Below are 18,747 nucleotides of genomic sequence, written 5' to 3'. Positions count from 1 at the left end.
TCGAAGTGACAGTAACAGAGAGGCAGAGAAACCTGCAAGGAGACACCCATCTTCAAGTAATTCATGCCTGACCCACGACATACATACAAGAGAGAGATACCATAAAGGACTGTTCCTCTCAAAATTGATCACTTTCTTAATGACACTCCGTGAATGCAGCAGGCAGGAGCCTCCGAACAGCCCCTCCACACACCTTCAGTACACAGCAGTATCCAGCAACAGACAGTACTTTAATGAGGGGAGAGGGGCTGCTGATGAGGAACGGGTCAATATCCACACACAGACCCCAGGAGTCATCCATGCTCACTTTCTGCTCTCATTAATTGCCTTTGTGTGTAATGACCTTACTGGCTGAACGATGCGAGCAAGGCTCTATAGCACAGAAATCACTGCTTTGCAGTAAAGTGACGGCAAACTGTTTACCCAAAGAGAAAATCCTTGGCAATCCTAACAGAATACTGCAAGAAAGTGAGAGGATTTACTGTGCAGTGTTACAGCTCAGGGCCCGCTTAGAGCTGGCAGCAGAGGAAGAAGCCTCCCTCCACGCACTGGCACGGTGTGTGCGGGACTGTGCGGTGAGATGGATTGGTAGCAAACACTGCTGAAAAATAACGATTGTTTCAGCTAGATCAGTTCCCTGATCCAGCTCACTGCACAAAGACGTGCGCTGGCACGAGAAAAGGGCAGCCTGGAGGTGATAACGTGTCCTTTACCAAGTGCCAGTGTAAAGAGGTTGCTGGTGTGGGGCTGCAGTTAATCAATTCCAGCAGACGGAGCTCAGTTAAAGAGCCAGCCCAGAGGTCTCCTCCGTATCCTGTGCCATGGAGCTCTGGTCACCCCTATTTCCCAGACGGTTTCAGGTCAGCACTTTCATTGATCTGCAGGGGTTGAACAGGCAGTGCTATAAACAAAGAGCAGTTAATCAACGATTTAAGTGCCCTTTTTACTGAAATAAAGAAAACCCTCAGAAATGACGTCAAGATAGGGGAAAACAAAAACCCCAAACCAGTGAGTGAATATGAAGATGATCCAAGAGAGCGCTCCCGGGAACGCCCTTGAGGCTGAAGTGGCTCAGGGAGTAGCCGTGCTGGCTGTTGAGTCAGACTCCCCAGCGCTGCTGCGCTGACTCACTCCCCTCCCAGCTGCCAGCACACGCTGCGCAGCCCATTCACTGCCAACCCCAGTGATTTGTTCAGGGTTCAAGTGCATCTGATTCATCATGAGCCACGGAGTCTCTGCAGTCCTCAGAGCTCCGTCTCTCACTGCCGTTCCTCTGGATAACCCTGGGAAAAGGAAGGGTCAGAGAAGAAAAACCCCCTACTCAAGTCCTTCTGGGTCTTCCCTCTGCTCCCAGCTCTGGGACAGAAACACAACTCATCATTTAGGACCAGAGGAATGTTCAGATTCAAATCAAGGCCACAAGGTCCTACAGGCTACCTCTGCGCAGAGGAAGCCACGAAAAGCATGTCCCCGACTTTCCCTGCTGCAGCCTAAGGAGAAAATCTGTGTTTGTCTTTTCCCTCACCCAGACCTGGCTTGGGAACACGCTATACAACCCGGCTCTTGCAAATGATGCTTTTCCAGAGGAAGATGCTTGACTCTCCCAAAACCTAGGAAGGGGAAAGAACGAGGTGTTTGCTAAACACCCTCCAGGAACACAACACTGGAATGTCTCTTTCTCAGGCACTTGCTCTTCCCAGAGCCTCAGACAGAAGGATCCCACACCTTACAGACTTTGTAAGCCCTAAGAGACTTGCTCTTCCAGCTGCTCTCCCACAGTATGCGCACCTGTGGCGCAGCGCTGCTCTATCTCCACCACCTCTCAGAAACCACGTAAGTAGCAAGAGCTGGCAGATCTAGGATCTACTGAAAAGCTGCATTAGGCCCACAGGATCCCATGTCAGGAAGCGGACCTGTTGCGTGACCAAATGTGACCGGAGCGCCTGGGACACAAGCCAGCACAAAGCCTTAACAAACCAGAAACCTGCCCCGCCACGTGGCCTCGCATCCCAGTCCCGCACGCCAGGAGTCCTCCAGCCCCAGAGACATCAGACTGACGCTCGGGAAACCTTTCTCTAATTGCCCCGCTCCCACGCATTTCCTGTATGACCCTGCTGTGTCTCAGAGCCTTCGGGTGTTGTTTCGCGAGTCTCTGGTTTTGGCAGTAGAACTGGCTTAAGCTCCTTCCTTCCTCCCACCTCCACGGGGTTAAAGCGAGAAAGAAGCAAAGAGCAGCACCGGGCAAGAAGAGAGAACAAGTCTGAAAGCTGGTTCATTGCCACAGGGCCCAGGAAGTTACACCCTCGTTTTCTTCAGCTGTGAAAGAGGGATATTACCATCTCCCCACGTTATGTGACATAAGATACAAAGGATGAGGACGAACAATAAAGAGTATGAGATGCTCTGAAGATGAACCTTGCCACATCTTGGATTTGGTAATTATAAACTCCTCCATATCTCTCCTGTTTTACTTGGTGAAATAGGTCAAAAATAAAAGTGAAAAAAAAAAAACAAAAAACCCTATGAAATCTGTTTGCAGCTTGACTTTGGCTTCACTCACCAGCACGTGAGTGACCCACTGAACAGTGTACGCTTCTGTTATTGTCCAAGTACAGCTGGAGGCCAAACTTAAATTATGATATTTCAGAGTAGGCTCCCAGGAAGGGCAGCAAACAACAACAGATTGTATCAGCCAACAGGCAGAGTTACCAAATGGCCAAAATCAAACAACAGCTTTTATTGGCCAAAATAACCAAGAAACCATTTTCTTCCAATAAACAAAACAAAAACCTAACTGAAACAGTGGGAAATCTTTGCTAACAAAATGGAACACTAACAAACCCCACATACACTTGGCTGTTCGTGTTCATCCTCTGGAAAAATTCCTCCTCCTAAGTAGGTCTGTTTTTCTCCTTAACCTTCCTGCACCACCAGGAGTAGAAGAACGGCAAAACTCAAAGTCATTTAAGACAAGAGAACAACCAACCTGGGGAGTATTTACACAAATGAAGGAGGCTGTTGGTATTTGCAAACATTCTACATGCAAAGTATCTGAAACTAGTAATTCCTTCTTTTCTGAAGACAGAAACATTTTACTACATGAACTACAATTCTGATGTGATTTTTTTCTTTAATCCCAGGACACAGGTACAGCTGTAGCCTACTTAGGTTGTTAAAACTCAGATGCTACCTGCAGTTTATCAGTTAACACTGCTCTATTCGGAAACTTTGGTAGTTTAAAAAAAAAAAAATAAAAAAAATTTGGTTACACCGAGTTCTCAAGGCAAATGATCATATTAAAACTCAGCATTTACTCGTGTCAGTAAAACAAACAGCAGCCAGTGAAAGCAGATGTTTGAGAACACCTTGTTCTCCCTGGCAAAAGAAATCTTGCAGGAAAGGAAAATACCGAGAGAGAGAGAGAGATGTGTCCGGGTGCAATACACCAGTTCCAATGGAGAAATTCTCAGGAATATTCTCACTAATTTCTCAATTAAGGGCGATACATTAACAGAAGCCATTTAAAAAGATCAGGTTAATAAACAGTTATGCAAATCTGTTCAACTTACTGACATAGGTGAAAATTTAAGAAACAAAAAGGCAAAAAAAAAATCACCGTCTTAAAAAAAGTATAGATATTTACACACTGTGTTTTTTAAAACACCACATGTATCTGCGCTGCGTGAGCTGAAGCACGTCACTGCCAGTGCAGGGAAGCAACACTACACAACTAAGGAGAATTTCAGCTCATGGGAGTTACTGACTACTATTGCTGCTGTGCTCAGAACGGCACCATGTTTTGGCAGAGGAGTTCCACTGGAAACAGAGAACCTCCTGCCCTAATCTAGATGTGATTTTACAAAACATTTTGAGATCTAACACCCGTACTACACCTTTTGTAAGAAAATAGAGAGCAGCTTTCAGCTGCAGTTCTTCTAAACTACTATATAGGGAGGCTTCGCTAGCATGCCTCCTAAATTGGCAACCATCTGAGGTAATCAATGACGCTGTTAAAACGAGCATTCTTCACTTCTCTCCACCCGCACCAACTGTTGCCTCCTTATTGAGTCCTCTGATCGACAAGTCGTAAACCACTTCCTCAATTTTCTTGACATCGTATTTCAGGCCATCGTAACGTTTCCTCAGGGAGTCATTCTTCAGGTTGAGGAGACGGAAGCCAGAATCCAGCTCGTTGATGAAAGTCGAGATGCGGAGAGGGCGAGAATAGTCACCAGCCGTGACGCTGTTCACCGCCAGTCTGGCCTACGAGAGGAAGACGCAGGGGAGAACATCAGCAGAGGAAACCACCCAAATCACATCACTATTCCCATCCTGTACCAAATGAAGCAGTTTTGTTCCAGGCAGTCGGATTATTTATACTTTCGTCTACCTTTTTGTTGACAACAATCCTGGATTTTCAATCAAGTGACTAGTTTAAATCTTAAAATATCCGTGAGGAACAACTCTGACATAGAGAGGCAGTTTGCTAGAAGTTCAGATGGAGGTGTTGCATATCCTAACTTCCAGGAACAACTTGGGAAAGTTAGAAAACACTTTACTTTCAAGTCAGTTTCAATCCAAATATATACATGAATATCTTCCTTACCAGCTCGCTGGCGAGAGTTAGCACACCAGAAAGATAGTCTTCAATGTCCAGGTGAAAGCCGCGCTCTCGATCAGCTTCAACTACAATGAGAAAGAGAGAGGTAATCAGGAGCAAAACCAGCGAGTTGAAACTGCATTTGTTTACTGGAGCTGATTTGAAATATCAGATTTATGAAATATTATTACAAAATAAAAGTCAGCCTTGTCCTGTATGTGATGCAATTATTGCCTCTTCTCAGTGTTTCAGTTTAGCATCTCATACATCCTCCACTGGACGTGCAATAGGTTATAATTGATCCAACAGAACAAGTGAATTTACATTAATACATAGGAGAGGGGTCTGCAGTCCTTTTTTAGAAAAATACTGGCCTGATGTATTTTTCAAATCCTTTGCTCTGGGAGGACATAGTTCTCCTTCAGCATAAAAATTTAATCCCTTTTCCACATCTTTTAAACACCAAAAGCAACAAGTGATACAAATACGCTCTCATCTTTCAATTATTGTTTTAGTAGATTTAGGCAATTTGAATGAATAAACTTCATTGATGACAAACTTATTAATAAATAAATACTTTTGTTCACATTACGTTTGCCATTTTCCACCTTCTAAAACAATTTGTTTATATAATGAAATCAAATACCAGATAAATTTTGGAACCTATTTCTTGGGAAGAAATGAAGTTCTGCTGTTTCCCTGGACCTCTGAAAGCTACAACGTCTAAAAAACGTCACAAGTTTTTTCTCTTCAGCTACAACATTAACTTACTTCCAAGTATTTCTGCAACAGCCTCTCGGGTCACTAACGTTTCTGACTCCAAATAGACTACAAATGCTGCCAGAAACACCAACCGCTGAAGCACAAACCTCCAGTGCTCATGAAATCTGTCAAAGAAAACACCAAGTCAAGGTATAAATAAGTTCGGCAACAAGCATACATTATGTATACATTATGTTTTCCACCTTTACACATAGCACTTTGCAATATTTTTGGCTTATCAAAATGACACCAGCCTAAAGTCGTCTCCTTGGTACTCCAGAATTTCTCTCTGCAGACAGTACGCTGGGCGCTGGCACTGCGCGCACCTCACACACCTCCTCAGTTTTTCAGGTTGTCATGCCCAGAAGAGCACCCAGGGCTTTCCCTCCCATCTTCCCTCGGCAGATCTGAGCTGACAAGATTCTTGTTCTTTGAAATGTTCTTGCTAGACACTGTCCCCTTCTGGCAGCAAACAAAACACAAAGGTGACAACTTCATTTAGTGTCTGCAGTATCGAACAGCCATTTTGTGACAGATTGAGAGCTCTGTTTTCAGAAATGCCCCAAACCTAACAACTTAACTGAAATTAATGGAGCAGCAAACGCTCTGCTCTCAGAAACAAGGGCAGCTCCAGCAGAACACCACTTTCTTAAACTTTAATTTTTCTTTTTTGAAAAGGTTTCTAGAAAAATAATTGAATACTGGATACTTTTAGTGAAAAGTTAAAAAACAAGTGTTTAAGCAGAAGCATTTTTTTATCTGTGCTGATAAAAACCTCACACTTCTCAAACAGAAAGAAGCATTGGGCCCATAAGCCTTTAGATCATTCTTCCAAAGTAATGATGCCAAATATGCCCAGGCAATTCGCATATCCAGCCTGGCTGTGTGTGATCCCGCACACCTGTAATACTGATCAGCAGGAAATTTGGTCTTCAGAGACTCCAGCTGCGTTCTCACTGTGCCAAAGTGTTCACGAGCCTTCTGACATTTCTTTGGTACTGAAAAAGAAACAGCGCAACATTCATTACTTGACAGGGAACAGGGTTTTGTAAACAGAGTTTTCTAGTGTAGACAGCGCTGTGTCTGCTCCTTTGTTGTCCAAGACAGTCTACTCACATTCAATTCAGTCTCAGAAATACTCACTGTCGCACCAGGAGTCACACAGGTAGAGGAGAAATACTCCTGAGTTTTGGGCTGTCTAATCTGCTCTAGTCCTTAGTTTTGAACTCGAGACAAGATGCCCCAGTGTTATTTAAGAATCACTGCTAATCATAAATAATTAGTTGCTATAAAACTTATGTCACAGATGAAGAACCCATTCTGTAATGGGCACTGGCAGAAGAAAATGCTGGAAAGGTCACGCAACCTACAGACCAAGAGGCAACGAGGGATACAAACGGATGGAGACAGGAATGGAGGAACAGAGACTCGATGGGGTGTTTGTGGAATGAACCAACAAGCAAAGGAGCCTGGCAATGTGCTGAGCAGGACAACAAACAGGCAGTGCTGAAGGAGAGATGACAAGGAGAGACAGAGAAAGGCTGAAAAAGACGACGACTGTAAGACCTCATCAGAGGTAGCAATTTTGTTTGAGGGTCTGTAAATGCAGAAGAGCTGGGACTATGGCAACAGATACAGGGGCAAGGGAGGGAACCAGCAAGAGCAGCGACACGGTTAAAGCCCCTTGCTACAAGCCCCTCCAGGCAGCAGCGCTCTGGAGTGGCAGGGCTACAGGCGGCACTGGGGGAAGAAGGACACAGCAGAGATTAGGCATGAGCTGATAACGGGACACTTTTAATCTTAGCCGTGTGGATGGAGTAAGAGAAAGGGGCAGTCAGCTGGGCCGTACAGGTGGTATAAAGAGAGAAACAAGATGTTCTGGAGAGCACCCTAATGCAGTGGTTTAGGAAAAACAGCAACAATCAGGTCACAACAGAACAGCACTGCACACAACTGGCCCGAAAGAAAGCCCACAGACCAAGCAGCACCGCCAAATGACTCAAATGAATGAGTCGAAGTGACTTTCTCCGTTTTAAAATCTTACATTTTTTTTTCTTATTGATCAGAGTTAGGTTAGATGAGGTGCAACATCCCTTCAGGAAACTACATTTCCTGCTTTCAAGTGATGTATTTGAAGAAACTGTGTTTTAGGCTATGTATGTTATACCTGTTCAATGTACGTTATATCTCCGCAGAGAAATGGTCCCTTGTTTATGTACCATCCACTGCCACCTCCTGTTTATTGATACGAATCACAGCCACACTGCACTCAGTACCAGGGCCCGACAGAACTAACCAAACCAGTACTTCTTCACTGCAGCCTCCTCAGAAATCCTGGTCATGACCCAAGGAAGGCAGAAGATCAACCCGACAGGCTCTCCTGCATCTCGATGTATAGAAGCTAGGATTATTTAAACAAGATCCATAGAAGCTAAATCTGGAAGCTGTGATGAATTATTCTTATCAAACAAGCCCTTCTAGGAGTCACTGGATCACCGCTGATGCTTTGCTAAACTTAACACAATGTATTTCAAAAGCAACGACATACTAAGTTGACTTTCAGCCTCCAAAGACCCTACCTGTCACTCTGACTCATGTCAGCCAACAGCTGTCTGCAGCACACACTGCCCTGAGCAGCTTTCTGAGCAGTTCTCAAACTCCATTTTGGACAGGGAGCAGAGGGAGTGGAAGGAGATCCTCTGTCCCTGTTCCGGAGGCTGCCAGCTTGAGGCTCTGCTAGTTTTCCTTCCCTTCCCCATAGCTGAATAAAGGCTACGACTGAAAGTGCTTATCCCACAGCCAAACTGTCTCATGCTCGGTGCAGAGAGAGACCACAGAGAAGCTGGCACCGTGAAACAGGTCTTGTCTGTGGGTAGGTGGCTGCCCCACGGTAAAAAAGGTTAGGTGAAAAACTCAACGAAAACAGGTTTAGCCAAGAGGTATTTTAAGTCCCCGGAGAACAGAGGAAAGGCGTTGTGCGAGATAACGTTTTAAATACCACTGACTGGCACAGGAAACTGCCCTCCATCAAACTTCCAACCACCCTGTAGTTCTATTAACGGAAATCACGCCACCCCTTACCCGTCTCTTTGGCAGGGTGGATTGCTCAGCCTGGCTCTCTGTTGTCTTAAGTTTTCATCTCTCTACCTCAACTGTGAGGCAAGAATAATTACAAAGGACCAGCCGGCAGGCTGCAGGAGAAAGAAAGTCGACTCCCACTTACACTGGCACAAGGGAGGGGGCACAACAAGCACCACAGCTTCTGTCAGCAGCACCAGCTTCAACCATCCATGGCAATACAGCTGCAGTCACCAAGCACCATTAGTTACCCTGTCACCTGTGAACTTGTAGTAATTAATATTATTTTTGCTTTTTTATTGATTAGTTATTAGTCTATATAGTTTATTTATCTTTTAATATTTTTATAGTTCAATATAGTTTATTAATAGCATTAATAGTTTTTCTTACATCTTGAAGTAAATAGATATGACACTAAAAACAAAATCTTTACACTACAAAGTCTAGGCAGAACTTTGTTGCAATGAATAATCCCCTTTTTCATAGTTCCAAGAGTCATCATTTATCCCTTTTTAATCTACTAAGGAAGAATCACTCTAGTTTCTTAGTAAAAGTATGGTACTGACTCAACAAATGAGATGCTGCAGTAAGCCAAACAGCCATTTAAGCGCAGTACACTGCAGAACTACAACCATTATCAAATAAAACTGTAGTCTAAACGTGTGACATCTGACAACTGCTATTTATCCCCCAACAATCCTTCTGTTAATTGGCATTATATCATTCTGCTATAAACCTTTATTAATCTAAACCTTTATTAATCTAAACCTTTATTAATCTAAACCTTTATTAATCTAAACCTTTATTAATCTAAACCTTTATTGGCTTTCTTTATTATGCTTAGAATTGATGACAAACTGACAGGTTTATTATCATGAGTTAACTCCTAACCTATTAAGCATGCATTCATTATCTTTGGTATTACAAGAATTATAAGATAAGCTTTTTTTCCTCTGTCTCCTTCTTTTTTTTTACCACTTAACTATTCCACATCTCTTCTCAGACTCTGCAAGTTCCAGGACCAGCTCTCTCCCAGAACTAAAAATCAAGTGTGAAAAACAGTGAGCCAGACACAGGTCTCTACTACTAAATGCTGAAAGCAACCTCTGAAGTTGATACCCACAAAAAACAACTGCCACAACATCCACAGGTTTACTCAGCTTGGAAAAATGAATGTCTGCGTAAGTTAAACAGTTAGTAGTTCTAATTTTTATCACTGCCAGATTTCTCAAGTAGATGGAAGCTGCACTTGCCAGCAGAGGTTAAACCTCAGGTGTTGCATGTTGCTAAACACGTACCCTCTCAGAGGCCAGAGAAATCCCAGGCCTCCAGCTCCCGCACGAGTGTGCTGGTGAAGGTCACCAGGCAGATGACAACCAGTCAGCTCTGTAGGTGAATAAAACAGCACCTGGTGAGGTTCTTTCTCCTATTCACCTTCAGAGGGTGGCCTGCCAGATGTTTCCCCTTCCCAAATTCCTCTCAATAGTTTCCAAGAAAGTCAGAATGGATGCTTCTTCTCAGGAGATAGTCACTGACTTGAAAAAATATCTTTTAACCCACACATTTACAGGAAAGAACCATTTATTCCAGTAGTTTCACCAGTAAGTCTAAAAATGGGGGTGAGGAAGCAGAGATTTGATTTGGCATCTAGATCTGTTGGTCTGTTCTCATGCCCTGGAGGAAATGGGTTGGCCCAAAAACATTATGTCAAACATCTTAAACAAATTTGGACTGAAAGCAAGGAACCATGCTAGTTACAACTTAAACCTCAAGTTGCCACTGAAACATACATCAAGGACAGCTCCTGCTTTATCAGCCTTTACATGTTCCCTTTAGATTTTGCAACATTAAGCAGACTTTATACATACACACATACAAAGTCAACCTTGTACAAACCAGACTAAAGCCCCCCATTTCCCACAGCATCCTGAACACCCCCCAGAGTGTTTGGGATCACAGTTCTATGGGGTGGGGTGCGGTGGTGAAGAAGGGTATTAACAGATACAAGGGCTCAACAGGTGACGGTAAAATTTGCAGGATATAAAAATCTACATGCACATCACTTAGAGGGAAACCCATGAGCCAATTCAACAACCCAGAAAACGAACACCTGCAAAAAAACACACTCTTCTGCACAGAGACAGCGAAACACCAACCCGGAGAGGGGAGAAAGGGAAAGAGCGGGAGTTCCTGAGGATGAACGGCAGATTCTCTACTTATCTGGCTTGAAACCTTCCAGCTGCCACTTTCCCCCGCACCGCGCCACCAGCAGCCTCTGAGAAGCCCACACAGGACACGCAGGTAAAGGGGCGCCGGTGACAGAGGGACCGGCGCACCCCGGGGGGTCCTTCCCGCCCACCCCAGACGGCTGCTCCCCGCTCCCCGGGGGAGGCGGACTCACTGTCCTGGAAGCCGGCTCCCTGGTGCACGCCCTGCAGCAGCGTCAGGATCTCCCGGGCCGTCTGCTCCAGCGCCTGCACCACCTTCCGGATCTCCTGCGGGGACAGGCCGCCATCAGGCCGGGCACTGGGCCCTCCACCCGCCCCCCCCGTCCGGTCCCCTCCTCGTCCCGGCGCCCACCTCCCGGATGTCCTGGTCGGCGGTGAGGACGCCCTGCAGCACGATGAACATGTCGCTCACCGACATGGTGCCCGCCGCCGCCTCCCGCCTCTGGGGCCTCCCGCGCCCGTAGGGGGCCTTCTCTGACGCCGGCGCGGGGGCTGCCCTGCGCGCTGCCTCACGGCGCCGCGGCCGGGGCTGCCCCGCGCAGTGCCTGAGCCGGGAGATGGCGGAGGGGGCGCGCGGGCGGGTGCCCGTGGGGAGCCGCTCGCCCCAGAGGGGTACCCGTGACTCGGGGCCGCCTCCCAGTGCGGCGGGGCCGGGCGCGGTGCGGCGCCGGGTTCCCGCTGCCTGGGGACGGCGCCGCGTTGCTACGCGACGTCGTGTGTGTGTGGGGAGTTCGGCGGCGGCGCCCCCCGTTGCTAGGAGACGGCGCCCCGCGGCTCTGCGCCTGCGCGCCCTTGCCGCCGCGTGCGCGGGGAGCGACGCGTTTCCGGCAGCGGCGCGGCGGGCAGCATGGCGGCGGTCGAGGCTGTGTCGGCGGAGGTGGCTGTGCCCGCGCCTGTACCGACGGCGTCGCTCCTGGCCTTGGAGCCGCGGCTGCAGCGCGAGTTCCAGCAGAAGGTGCAACGGGTCCGCAACCAGCGGGCGGCCAAGGTGAGCGGGGCGCCGGGGCGGACTGGGGGCGGCCGGGCTGGGCCTGGTGCGTCCTGTCCTGACGCGGCTGCCTTGTGCCCCGCAGGAGGAGCTGACGCCGGGCGTGGTGTACGTGGGGCACCTCCCGCGGGGGCTCTGCGAGCCGCAGATGCACGAATACTTCGGGCAGTTCGGGACGGTGACGCGGCTCCGGCTTTCAAGGAGTAAGAAGGTAACGAACCGCGCCGGGACCGGCCCCTCGCCTCCGCCCCTTCCCCGGTTACTGCTCCTGGAGCGCCCGAGACAGACGCCGGCTGCCTCAGGCTGGGTCCTGCGGTCGCTTTGAGGCTCTGAGACTGATCCCTCGCACAAACCTCGGTGAAGGGACAGAGTCAGCTACTTCCCTGCAGCAGCTCCCTGTGTCGGTGCCGCCTGCCCGGTGCGCCGCCTCCCGTCCACCGCGTGGGAAACTTCGTTGCAGTTTCATGATCGGGCAGAGGGGGGCGCCGTGCGTAAGGGCCTGTCCTAGAAATCCTCCTTCCAAGACGGGTGTCGGGCTGATCGACAGCATTGGCTCCGGACTGCAAACAGGCAGCTTCAGCGACACTTAATGGAGACCCCTTTTTCCATAAGTAAATACGGTTATGTGAGAAGTGTTGCCAGAATGCACGACTTCGAGGTAGAACGTGAAATGTCGTGCTTTTTTGTTGCTTTGTGCTTGAGAAATTTAACTTTTCATTTCTGCATTTAGTACCACCTTATAATATTGCTGTGTACACTGGGTAACAACAACAGAACAGCAACAATGCAGGGCAGCTTTTTTGTTTAACAAGTAGGTATTGGTGAGCAGTTTGTTTCATGTACAGAGATATATATTTATGAATATTGTCTTACCGAATTAAGACTAAATCTGCTGCTTTTAATGATTTCACTGGACTTTGTGAAATTACTTGTGTTTAGCTGAGAATGGGCTATGACGCCAGAAGCATAAAATAAGTTTAATTTAGCTCTTCAGGTATCGCAGCATCATTTCAGATTTTTCTGTCATTGCTTGCAGACCGGAGCTAGCAAAGGCTATGGATTTATAGAGTTTGAGTCCGATGACGTGGCTAAGATCGTTGCAGACACAATGAACAACTACCTGTTTTCTGAAAGACTGCTGAAGTGTAAGTATAAGCTGAAGTGTAAATCCTCTTAACGTGGAAAGGAAATTCATAGTTATTTATGTTACTTTTTCGGACGGTTGGGGAATCTTGGTGGTTTTTTTTAATGAAGTTTTGTCCCTAAAGGATTTTCTGTGGGGCCGAGCTTTTCTTCCCTTTCTTCGTGTGTAAAGAACATCCTCAGCAGCCATTTGGTCACTTCTACTGTTTTTTTCCTCTAGGCTGATACTCCTCGTGTACTCATGTAACATGAAATCTCGGGGAGCGGTGGGGTTTGCTGCAGAGACAGTTCCTTTGATGTGGAAATTCTTTGTCATTTGTAACTGTTGCAGCTGCTGTCTGTGTAGTTAGATATAAGGGGCTTTTTTGATGAAAAGATTAATGAAATTAGTAAGTTCCTGAGATATGGTGATAGTGATGCTTGCTTTGTAAAGGATTATGAGCTATATATGCATCAACTTTTGCAAAACAAGCTTCTCTGATTGTTTTCTGGGTGAAACTGAAAAAGTATTCTTTTCTTCCATCCATCCATTATGAGTTCAGTTACTTTCTATCTTCTGTGTCCATAAAATGCCGTACTATTGCTCTGCTGCAGCAGTGGATAATGTTATAACGAGACCTGAGTAGCATTATGTGAGTACCTTTGGTGGGAGGAGTAGCTCTGCTATAACTTGATGTCTGATGTTTATGCTACAGGTCAGTTCATATCTCCTGAAAGGGTCCATGAAAACCTCTTCAAAAACTGTAGCAAAAGGTTTCTGAAGCCTTCTCAGCCAGCAGTCAGGCGGTACAATAGGATACGTTCACTCATTCAGAAGGCAAAGATGACAAAGCGACTGCTGCGAAAAGAGAAACTCTTACGGAAGAGGCTTGCTGAAAAGGGGCTCGATTATGACTTCCCAGGATTTGTAAGTTTGGCATGGTTTTGATGAGTGTTTTCTGCAAAACGTGTTTCTAAGGTTGTACTAAATCCAAGAAAATCAGTGGGGTTTGTGTGGAACTGGTAAAAGAGCTGGAGCACGAGGGAGACTTCCTTGCATTCAGCGTCGTATAGAAGCTCCTGGAAGTTAGTGTAGTGCTGTTGCTGGGTTGTACTGTATGTACGTGTGGGTTTACCTTTAGAGAATTAAATAAGTAACAGCAAAGGGAAGACATTCCTTTTCTTCTGTTTGTATAAACAGTTGGCTGTCCTGTGGTTTTCGTATTTGTCTGTAGATCACAGAAGAGCGGCAGGGGCTTTGTCAGGGCAGGTATTTGAAGGCAGGTCCCCAGACTATAGCTTCCGTCCTTAGACCTTGCCTAAGCCAACCGAGCGTATTGCTCATTTGCAGAGTGCTTGGGTGAAGTAAGTTGAAGTTTAAGCACTGCTGTTTAACATGGTATTTTTTTACAATGCACGGCAGCAGTTTTCTTGTGTTACTTTGGGTGTTTTTGTTCAAACCACATCACCTCTGTGGCACTGTAAGTCATTTTATTAATTCAAACCTAATTGTTGTAGCAAAGATGATGTAGTTTTGAAGCAAAGAAACCTATAGACTGTTAGGTGACCATTTTGCATCTTCACACGAGGAAGTTTGTAGTGATCTACCTGATCTGTCTTGCTTCCTAGGCTGCACAGGAACTTTCCAAAAGGAGAGAAAAAGTTAAAGCATCCAAGAAATCAAAGCTGAACATTTCTTTGAGCAGCCAGGTAAGACCGAACAGTCCTGGTGGTGCCCAGCACCATGCTCCACCATTCACGGTGGGGCAGGTGTTTCAGGTCTGCAGCTTGTTTCTTCATATTAATTTCTACACCTGAAAACTTTCACATTGTTTGCTTGAGAGATTTTTGTGCCAAAAGTAGCCCATGATACATATTAACACTCTTGAATGGGGGAGGGTGGTTGGATCCTCTCAGCTCTTTCTCCTGGAGCAGCATTTAGCAGCAAAGGCTTCTGCTTAGCATGTTGTGACTACCAGCGCTTGTCCCGAGGTGTGTCAGGGCACCCCTAACTTGAGGCAGGAGAAAAGCAGGGTGCTGGGGACAGTCACCTGTACGCCACCTGCATCTGTGCCTTAAACTGGTATGGAATGGTCTCCTTGCTGGCATCCTCCTGATGGTCTGCGCTACATTCTAATACCAGCCTGTTTTGACAAAAAAGAAGTCAAACCATTAATACAGACCCCATTTACATATTATACTGTCCCTCCTCCCTTGTGCTCTCCAGGCATGGTATTCCACTATTTTGAAAACTAATGCCAGCTAAAACTAGCAATAGGATGAAAAGAAAGCTCAGGTCATTGTGACTGAGATTTGGGGCACTGACAGTCTGAAAAGTCTGTCAGGTCTTAACATTTCTGTTTTGTTCCGTCACCGCTGTGAGCTTGGTTTTGGTTTTTTAATGTTACTGGATTTACTTGTGATAATTGTGACAGGGCTGGTTGTGAGGAGGATGAGATAATTTATACATTCGGTCAACTGAGTTATGGGAACGTACTGAAATAATGGAGCTGGGATGTTTCACCTCTGCTGTGGGCTTGAATGTGGCATTTCTGTATGCCGGTCTCAAATAAGGTTTTGTTTTTATTTTTCTCCTGATTATTTTCCTCTTGGCTTTCTTAGTGCTTTGAGTCAGGAAAGATAAAGTTTAGAAAGCAAATGTGCTTAATGACATGTTAGAAAATGTGAATTAATTTACATTTGCCTTTCACATATGCCTTTTTGAAGATGGCACTTTTGCCTGAATAAATACTGTCTACAAAAATAGCTCGTTATAAAAAGAAAAGAGTTTTCCCTAACATGTGGAAGTTCTCATGGAGAGCTGGAGTGAGGTGCCTTGAGGTACCACAGAGGCCGTGACAACTTCTCTGGCATATGCTTTGCAATGAACCATGTCTTTCTGATCTCTTCAGGATCCTACTCCAGTCTGTACTCCAACAGTGCTCGAGCGCCGGAAAGCTTCCCAGGCGGATGATGATGCAGAGGACAATGAAATAACTCTCAGACTGCCCCCTGCCAGTGTTAAGAATGCTGTGCAGAGACCAAAGAAGCAGCCAAGAGAAAGACCAAACCTGAAGAAACAGAAATAGACTTAAAATTTTGATGACTGTAGCCATGTTATTCCTCAACTCAAAAACCGTTGAGGTGGAGCTTCTAGTGTTCCACTGCCCTGGCTCGTTTTGTCTTGACTAGGCTGTTTCAGTCTGTCCTAGGCAAGGAATCTATTCACAAATCCTCCCCCTCCTGTTTAGCCATCAGGGGACTTACAGTCTTCTCTGCCTTTGAAGATATTCTTGACGTTGTGCTCACAAGTGCCCATGCTGTGACACGCTAAGAGTCATCCCAGAACCTTCCGTTAATTCTGTAACTGGTCTCCAGTGCTCACTGTTTTGAAAGACAGCGTGAGGCTGTCCATTCACAACTTGCTGATGTGGGCTGTATCTTATGTTTATAATTAATGATGTGTTACAAGAAAAAAAAATTAATCATTTTTCAACTGCGTTGGCTCTTGGTAGTGGTTCTTCTGTTTAACTGAATGTCTGTGTTTCATGTGAGTTCTCACATACTTACAGAAATAGAGGGTGAAGGATTTTTTTCCCCCCAAGGAAGACATCCCCTTCCAAGGAAGGAAGGATTTTTTTCCCCCCTTGAATTTCATCTCCTGTTTGTGATCAGACAAGATCTGCCTGTACTGTCCAGGGCAGAGGCAGAATACTGCGTTGCCTGAGCAAGCCAGTGCCTTCCAACCCTGCTTTCAGACTGGGAAACATCCTTTGCCAGGATGCGGAGTGGTTGCAGGGGACTTTGAAAGGATGGAGATTAGGAAGGTGGTAAGAGACAGAGGAAGATGGCTGAAATCACTTGCATTCAAGATTCCCATTCCTTTCCCTATGCAGGCAAAAGATTTGAGATTTTGAGAGTGTACCCTACTGTGGAGGACTGGGGTCCTCTGTTGGCCGGTGGCATAGCATCACAGCTACACTTTCATTCCTCACACACCTGTGTAAAAGGCATTTCACGCTGCAGAGGTCCCAGGCATGCACGTACTGACATACTGCTTTTCCTCTGGGCTGACCAGACGAAGGTAACTTGCTAATTCTTTGGGGGTTTGTGTGCCATAAACGTGCTGTTGCCTGGTTCAGAAAACATTCAAGGACCTGCAAAGTGTGGCTGCCTTTAGAGGGACTTCTTGGGGGACTGTGGAGAGGAGCAAATAGTGACAACTCTCTTTTGACCGGCTGTTCTCAGAGTGAGCGAGGCTCTTTGAAAAGATGCACCCAGAGCAGTTTGGGTTGTATTAGGAGTTCTGTTGTCCTCTGGGCCCTGCAGCACCTTATCCCTGTATTTTAGTTTCACTGCCTGTGTGAAACAAGGATGTCTTTTGCTTCAGGAGGTGGTAAGCACATCACAATATTGTAATAAGCGTTTGGATGGGTGAACCGGGAATGGGAAAACAGGGTTTTGTCACCAATAGTATGAGTTCAGAGAACTGAGTGTAGCTTTTTGTTGCGCATCAAGATTTATTCTTGTTCCAACATAACCTGTCATAGCTGACTGCAAATAACCAGTCCAGTTTGAAAATGCAGTTTCACTGTGCAATTAGAATTTGGATTTTATTGCAAATCTGAGACCTGCAGAAATTCCAGTTTGAGTTTTGTGGCACGTAATTAGCCTTGATCTTTTATTGTCGGAGATGAAACACACTCTACTGCTGCAGTGTTGGCTGTAGGTCAGGCTTGGCAGAAGATTTCAGAGGAAAGCCCAGGTGACGATAACCAGCTGCTCAGGTGGGTGGCTGGCGCTAATTCCTTGGTTATTTTAAGAGTCGGACTCCTGGCAGAGGAGAAGAAATCTGAACCATTGGCCTGGCTAATTCTGTCCTATCTGGCCTGATCACTTGAATAATCATGTGATCGTAATGACGTTCTCTCGCTGACTCAAATTAGATCATTCTCCTTTGTTGCTCTAAACTGTCGGGGAAGCCGCTTGGATGAGCACGTCTTTCTATCAAATGCTTGTCATCTATCTCCGGCATGCTAGGGAAATCTGTTAAGCAGCCCAATGGTCACTGACAGTCCTTGCTTTTTAGTAGCGGTGTTGCTGTGTACACCTGCAGGCATTCTTCTCCATGCATTGTTTAATGGGAAACAGGCAGTGTTTAGATCTCAAACCTGTGGAAAATATATCCTTAGCTAAGGTTCAAAGTAAACGTGATCAGAGCGGCTGGCAGTAATTGCTTATCTGTTAGTAGCTGACATGCAGCTCTGAAAAAACTTTTCTACCTGGACTTCATATGGCAGAGAGCAGCAGAAGAGAAGTGTCGTTGTACGTCTGCCCAGAATGCACAGTTTTCTTTGAAAGTCCATGTTCCTCACTTTCATGCAAATAAAGATGTCTGTTGGGTCAAGATGAACTAGAAACGTGGCTGCACTGTTTCCTGTCTGGAGCTGAGTCTCTTGGGAGCAGTCTGACACCGGGGGGCAGCACTCTTCAGTTGTGTGGACACACGCTGCCCTCTGACAAAGGGCGCACAAGGTTTCCTGACCTCTCAGTTATAAAGAAACCTGTGTAGTTTGGAGTGGCCGGCTGCATTGGTGTGACTAACGCATCTGTAACATGATTTAAGAATATGGGAGAAACCTGTACGGATCTTAATCAAATATGCCCATTTCTTTGGTGCTACCACAAATAGTCCTTCCAAGGCTGTTGAGTTAAAGCTGCTCTTAAGAAAACTTAATCTAGAGTAACCTACCCAGTGCCATTCCATGTTCACTGAAGCTTGAGCAGCTCCCTTCCTGTGCTTCCCGTTCCAACTCCCTAGCCTGCATTTTGAACCTGGAGATGATTTTTTCCTACTCTGTTTCTGTTACTGTGTTCCTCTCTGTGCCCGGTGTTCTGCCCCTGCCTGGAAGCCCGTGTCTGCTTGCTGCTTTCTTCCATGTTTGACTCTGGGGCTTCTTTTCACGCTA

The 18,747-nt window shown here is 46.1% G+C and overlaps 2 protein-coding genes across 2 annotated transcripts; one reads left to right on the top strand and one right to left on the bottom strand.

The window, feature by feature from the left end:
- Positions 1–2,717: 2,717 nt before the first annotated feature.
- On the bottom strand, positions 2,718–11,438 carry TSN (translin). Its single transcript, XM_074593903.1, has 6 exons — positions 11,021–11,438; positions 10,842–10,935; positions 6,264–6,360; positions 5,372–5,487; positions 4,607–4,686; positions 2,718–4,263 (listed from the first exon to the last, which is right to left on the bottom strand). Exons 1-6 carry the CDS (start codon positions 11,084–11,086, stop codon positions 4,027–4,029), a joined length of 690 nt encoding a protein of 229 aa, XP_074450004.1. The 5' UTR covers positions 11,087–11,438; the 3' UTR covers positions 2,718–4,026.
- A 35-nt stretch (positions 11,439–11,473) lies between these two features.
- NIFK (nucleolar protein interacting with the FHA domain of MKI67) lies at positions 11,474–16,279 on the top strand. Its single transcript, XM_074593904.1, has 6 exons — positions 11,474–11,656; positions 11,742–11,867; positions 12,693–12,801; positions 13,495–13,706; positions 14,408–14,488; positions 15,691–16,279. Exons 1-6 carry the CDS (start codon positions 11,516–11,518, stop codon positions 15,865–15,867), a joined length of 846 nt encoding a protein of 281 aa, XP_074450005.1. The 5' UTR covers positions 11,474–11,515; the 3' UTR covers positions 15,868–16,279.
- Positions 16,280–18,747: the final 2,468 nt, after the last annotated feature.

Source organism: Larus michahellis, chromosome 7 (assembly GCF_964199755.1).
Source record: "Larus michahellis chromosome 7, bLarMic1.1, whole genome shotgun sequence".
NCBI classification, from domain to species: domain Eukaryota; kingdom Metazoa; phylum Chordata; class Aves; order Charadriiformes; family Laridae; genus Larus; species Larus michahellis.
The sequence above is the reverse complement of the archived record's forward strand: the minus strand, read 5'-3'. Positions and strand labels throughout refer to the sequence as shown.

What these genes read in the sequence shown, in the direction of transcription:
- NIFK (XM_074593904.1), top strand. Translation starts at nt 11,516, where the DNA reads ATGGCGGCGGTCGAGGCTGTGTCGGCGGAGGTGGCTGTGCCCGCGCCT. An exon ending in ATTATGACTTCCCAGGATTT is followed by an intron (nt 13,707 to 14,407) that starts GTAAGTTTGGCA and finishes CTTGCTTCCTAG; the next exon opens with GCTGCACAGGAACTTTCCAA. An exon ending in ACATTTCTTTGAGCAGCCAG is followed by an intron (nt 14,489 to 15,690) that starts GTAAGACCGAAC and finishes TGATCTCTTCAG; the next exon opens with GATCCTACTCCAGTCTGTAC.
- TSN (XM_074593903.1), bottom strand. Translation starts at nt 11,086, where the DNA reads ATGTCGGTGAGCGACATGTTCATCGTGCTGCAGGGCGTCCTCACCGCC. An exon ending in GGGAGCCGGCTTCCAGGACA is followed by an intron (nt 6,361 to 10,841) that starts GTGAGTCCGCCT and finishes TTTCTTTTTCAG; the next exon opens with TACCAAAGAAATGTCAGAAG. An exon ending in TAACTCTCGCCAGCGAGCTG is followed by an intron (nt 4,264 to 4,606) that starts GTAAGGAAGATA and finishes TTCCTCTCGTAG; the next exon opens with GCCAGACTGGCGGTGAACAG.